A 4391-nucleotide genomic window follows, 5' to 3' on the forward strand; every position below is an offset into this window, starting at 1 on the left:
GTCCTCGGCGCATTCCCCTCGCCCCCGCTCGCAGCCGCACCACCTGCGAGGGCGAGTGCCGTCATCGCCTCCCGCCCCGGCACGTAGGTGCAGGCAGGTGGGCACCAGCCTGGTGCAGGGCGCTGGTGGGGCTGCGATGGCTGAAACAACCCACCGGGGTGTTTTTGGGCAGTGCTGGGCACAGGGAGCCCAGGGCAGCTCAGCGCGGGGTCCGGGGCAGGTGTGTGGTAAGCACCACGTACTTTAGTAGCCCATCCGCTGCCTCGCGGTCTGATCCTGAGCGGGACTGAGCATCGAGGCAGTGCATGAAGCGTGGGAGCCCCTTTCTGACCTTGCACCCGTCCTGGCTGGCCCTCCCACCAGGATGGCCACATCCAGAACATGCTGTGGATACGGTCCAGCCTGTACGCAGCCTTGAGCTGTGCATGGATGTTGGCTGGACGGTGCTGCGGCTCTGGGAGAAAAAAAAAAAACCCTGAGGTCTGGGGAGAGACTGCAAGGGGGTTGCACCGTGTCCTGCCTTCGCCTCCACCCTGGCTGGCGGTGCCGGCTGGGCTGCCCCAGGCACTGGGGCTCTGTGCCCCGGTGCAGGCTTCGAGAGGGGTTTTGCAAGCGTGGGGCTGGGTCGCCCCCACCCCAGCTCAGCTGCCGAGGCCGGGAGCTGAGGGGAGCATCACCACGACAGCCTGTTCTGCCCCACGGGCAGCTCCAGCGCGGGGACGGGTGTGCACGGACGAGCCCAGCACAGCTCCTGTCGTCACCGGCTGCGTTCTGGGAGCTCCCTCCTGCTGTCCCATGCCCAACATGCCTCGATTTCCCTTTCCACCCCCCCAGCATAGCGGTACTGCTCTCCAGGGCCAGGGAAGCCTCGTTAGGACTTGCCGAGCAGGCTGGGAAGCCTGGCTGCGCCATGCCGCCGAGCAACAAAAATTATGAATAAGCTCTTGTTAATAAATACTTTATGATGAATCCAAATAGATTTCCTCCTCTGGAGCAATTATTGTAAAATGGGCTCTAATATGGTGCAGGGCTGGCCCCAGGAAGGGCTGGGTGCTTTTCAGGACCTAAGTGCCTCCTTCCATCCCCTCTAATGAGCACTTCCCAATCATTTGCATCTGTCTCGGCAACAGGTCTCATTACCAGGTTAACTTATTACTGAGAGCCGCTTCGGCAAACAGTTAAGAGGCAGCTACTGGAGGCTTTGTTGAGGCTGTGTGAGAGCGTTTTGTCTGTGCAGGGGCACCCATGGACTCGGGCAGAGGGAAACTGTGGCTGGGGTGAGGAGTGAGTTCCTGCCATGCTCCTTTTGGATACTGGGATTTCGGGATTTTCAGGATTACCACCATCTCTCTAGCTGCATCCCCCCCGCCGCCACGCCGAGGCTTCCTGTGGCATGGTGCCCGGTGCCAAACTTGCCAGCCCCTGCCCAGGCTCGCGAGGCCGCGGGGAGTGGGACCTGGCAGGAGCAGCGGCCGTGGGAGCCGGCAGCAGTTTGGAGGTGTGTGGCTGGCTGGTGGGGAGGCTGAGCATCCTTTCATAAAATAAACCCTGTGTGGTCCCTGCAGAGCCGGGATGCGGCGAGGTCGCCCCGCATCGCTCCCTGCCCGCGGTGGGGATGGCATTCTGCTCTTCCCCGGGGCCGGGGCCGGGCTGGTGGGGAACAACACAAGTTGCCAAGGTGACTGATCCCTCCTGTCCTCCTCCTCCTCCACCTCCCTCGCCCACACCCCACCATGAAAACTGCTTGGGAATTTCCTGAGGACATGTTCTTTTCATTGGAAAATTCAGGCTGTTTTGCTGAGCCCGACCTGTTTGGACAAGGTGTTCGAGAGGAGGATGCTCAGAGGCCTGGCCAGCCCTTGCCACGGTGCCCAGCCACAGTACCCATGCCTGGTGCTGTGTCTCTGTGTGGCACAGAGCATCCCCCACCATCTCCAGGGGGGAAGGCACCCAGCACCGCCGGGCAGCCGCAGCACAGAGCCCCAGCACCAGCCGTGGTGAGGACAGGCAGGAGCCTTGGCTGTGCCCCCACCAGCTTCCTGGTGCTGCTAAAACCCCGGCTGCCAGAGGAGTTAATCCTGGTACAGCTCCATGCAGATGGCTCCTTCCCCTCCCCGCTCCACGGCAGGACTGCAACAGGACAGAGCCAGGCTTGACCATGCCTCAGTTTCCCCTTGCAGCATCTGGCACGGAAAGCCTGTGGAAGGGGGGGGTGACGGGGGCCCTGTGCTGGGGCCGGCAGCACCCCGACACAGGCAAGCTGCCCCCCGGGTTGTGGGGCTTTGCAAGCCCGGGCTGGATGAGGCCCAAGCACAGGCTCTGCTGCCAGATTCCCATCCGGAAGTGCCCCGGGAGCAGCCTCGTCTGGGGTATTGCAGCACGTCTCTGCTTCCCAGCCCCGTAAAGGAAAAACAGCAGGAGAAACACTTAACCAGCCCTTTGCCGGCGCTCTGTGCTGCCGCCTGGGGTAGGGGGCCGGCAGGGATGGGGGACAGGGACAGATGGCACATCCCTGCCTTTGCTTTCCAAAGCGGCGCCGGTGTCAGGCCAGGGCGCTGTGCCCAGCCGAGAGGCTCACCCCTGCGTGGTGCCGGTGGGGATGCAGGGCACAGGGACGGTCCCCAAGTGTGTTAGCTTGTCCCCTTGGCACCCTGCTGCAGCCATCCCACCGGCTGTCCTGGTGCCCCCCGGCTGCCCTCGCCTGGCCCCGCTAAAGCAGCTTAACTCTGCGCGGCAGCGGCGCCGGATAAGCTGGGCAGGAGGGAAAGTTGGCGAGGGGCTGATTGGCTTTCGGTGCAGTGCTCGTCCTGCCGTAATCCTGGGGGCCCGGGGGGGCCACAGTGGCTTCAGGGGCACCAAGGGCCATCAGGGCTTCTGCACGCAGCAGGTTTCTGGGGGTTCCGAGTGGGAATTGAACATCCTTGGCACCATGATGAGGGGGGACAAAGCCAGTGCCTGCTCAGAGCCCCACAGAAACTGGGACATTTGCATTTTCTGCCCTGTGGAAGGGCACCGAGCATCACCTGGCCCCCGCAGCGAGGGTGAGCAGCACCCAAGAGTGCTGCCTCCCCCAGCAGGGATAACCTGGTTCTTGCCTGACTTGCCTGCAGTGGTGCCCAGAGTGGCAGGAGGCCTGAGACAGGGACAGTGGCGTGGTCCCCCTCGCAGCCCTGTGGCCAAACTCTGCTGCCGGCTGCCTGGGGAGGGTGGCGGGGCCGGGGGATGGCAGCAATTTGTAGGGCTCATCTGAATAACTGGCCACCAAGGAAGATCAGCCGCCCACCGCCCCGGCCAAGTATTGTTTTTGGAACTCGCTGCTGCTTTTTTCGGCTCCTGTCTTACTTTTCTTTGACCTTCTTCCCTGATTTAAGACACATGCCCAGCCCTTGCCCAGCTGCGCTGAATTAGCGGCTGCTGCTGGGGAGGGAACCAGACCCTGCGGCTGCACGGGGCTGCAGCCACCCCGGGAGCTGCTGGTGGGGACGGGTCCCCCGGGCGGGGACAGTTTGCCCTGGCAGGATGAGTCCCCTAGGCAAGGATGGATCCCCAGGGTCAGGGTGGGTCCCCAGCAGAGTTGGGGTCTCTATGGGTGGGATGGGTTCCCCAGCAAGGGTGGGTGCCCTGTCCCTTGTGGAGTATGGGGGGACACCAGCAGGGTCACAGCTCTGGTGGGTCCAGAGGGGGACTGTTGGCTCTGGGGGATGGCGGGGGGTTGTGCGGGGTGTATGGGTCTGTGCTGGCAAATAACAGGATCTGTGCTTGGGGGGACTTTTGGGCCGTAGTGGGGATGGCTGGTGGTTCTGGTGGTCTGCGTCAGGTTCGGAGGATGGTAGGGTCTGTGCTGGGAAGTCTGTGCCAGGTGACAGTGAGGTCTGTGCTGGGGACACTGGTCCCGGGGCTGTGCCGAGGGAGCTGCACAGGTTGGGCAGTGTCATCACTGCCCTGGGGCAAGGGGACCAGCTGCTGCCTCCAGAGCCACTCGCCCCATCCCACTGCTCGGGGTCCCCTGACTCCTGCCCGCGGCTGCCTGCTGGGTCCCTCCCCGGTGCAGTGCCTGCCCTTGGCACCCTCCCCGCTGGGTGGGTAACCCAAACCCGGGCACGACCCTGCGACCTGGGGCTGGGGCACGGTGGTAGCAGCTGCCACCAGCCACCCCCTGCCTGGCCCTGGCAGCCTGCGGTGAGACTCGAGCGCCGAGCTGGGCTCTTTCCTCCTCCACATCATCAACCATCATGAGGGACCCTCAGGGCCAAGTCCTGCCCACGGGGGTCAGCTTGCTGCTGCCCTGGGCACGCGTGGGGATCTTGGCCCTCTCCCTGACGTTTTGCAAAGACAACTCCAAACACCCTTCTGTCCCACGGTGGGGTTGTGCCCCCCCCCCCCCCCCCCCC

The 4391-nt window shown here is 63.8% G+C and overlaps 1 protein-coding gene across 1 annotated transcript in view; it reads left to right on the forward strand.

The window, feature by feature from the left end:
• Positions 1-3787: 3787 nt before the first annotated feature.
• LOC113490444 (nuclear factor 1 C-type) overlaps positions 3788-4391 on the forward strand; it is a gene marked incomplete at its 3' end in the record, with an annotated part of 1920 nt that continues 1316 nt past the window's right edge. Inside the window, exon 1 of the mRNA XM_026866921.1 lies at positions 3788-3829. Coding sequence (XP_026722722.1) covers positions 3788-3829 — 42 coding nt within the window. The remainder of the gene's footprint in view (positions 3830-4391) is intronic.

This window comes from Athene cunicularia, unplaced genomic scaffold (assembly GCF_003259725.1).
Source record: "Athene cunicularia isolate RWA unplaced genomic scaffold, athCun1 BOjh375695_part1, whole genome shotgun sequence".
NCBI lineage: Eukaryota > Metazoa > Chordata > Aves > Strigiformes > Strigidae > Athene > Athene cunicularia.